The sequence below is a fragment of the Chinchilla lanigera genome, unplaced genomic scaffold (genome assembly GCF_000276665.1).
Source record: "Chinchilla lanigera isolate Chin_1 unplaced genomic scaffold, ChiLan1.0 scaffold00050, whole genome shotgun sequence".
In the NCBI taxonomy this organism is placed as follows: domain Eukaryota; kingdom Metazoa; phylum Chordata; class Mammalia; order Rodentia; family Chinchillidae; genus Chinchilla; species Chinchilla lanigera.
The window spans coordinates 6884119-6884729 of NW_004955451.1; the positions used below are offsets into that span (position 1 = coordinate 6884119).

Genomic DNA, 611 nt, shown 5'->3' on the forward strand with positions numbered 1-611 from the left:
AGCTAAGCTGTATTTCAGACCCACATCCGAAATACTTTTGTGCCACAATTCAAAAGGAAGTACAACATAGCAGAAATGAAGTCTGTTCCTTTCTCATGGCTAGAATCAACAGGAATAGGCTCTAATTTCTATTTTGTCATAAATAAAATAAACACCACTTACTTTCAACATACATGTCCCACTTTTTTCTGTACTGTAAATCCATATAGACATCTGCAAGCAGATCTGGTGGGCAGTCCGTTAAAATACCAAAGACTTTATACTCATAAAGTCCAGTCTTCTGTAAAAACAGAGCAAATAGAAAAATAATCTACTGGTACCAAGAAGCTGGTACCAATTGTGAGAAAGCTGGATTCCATATTGAAAGAAAAACAGCTGATAATGGAGCCCACGCCATAACACACACCCACCTCATCTGGGTTCTTAGTGATACAAGAGTGTCAAAGCAGGTAAGACCTCTGGTCTCATGGATCTTAGATTCTGCTACAGGCACTGGTGGCAGGAACCGTTACCATAAGTTCTAGAAGGGTTATACGGTCAGTGATGCCTGGGTGGGGGTTCAGACCATCAGATGGGCAGGAAAGGAAAACACTCCTAGGAGGAAGGCTCTC

At 41.4% G+C, this 611-nt stretch overlaps 1 protein-coding gene across 4 annotated transcripts in view; it reads right to left on the reverse strand.

Moving 5' to 3' along the window:
* The window catches only part of LOC102015588 (phosphatidylcholine transfer protein-like), a 30283-nt gene that overhangs the window by 6128 nt on the left and 23544 nt on the right, over window positions 1-611 (reverse strand). For all 4 annotated transcript variants that reach the window (XM_005394078.2, XM_005394076.2, XM_005394077.2 and 1 more), the window contains one exon: window positions 163-280. In XM_005394078.2, the coding sequence (XP_005394135.1) occupies window positions 163-280 (118 nt within the window). The remainder of the gene's footprint in view (window positions 1-162; window positions 281-611) is intronic.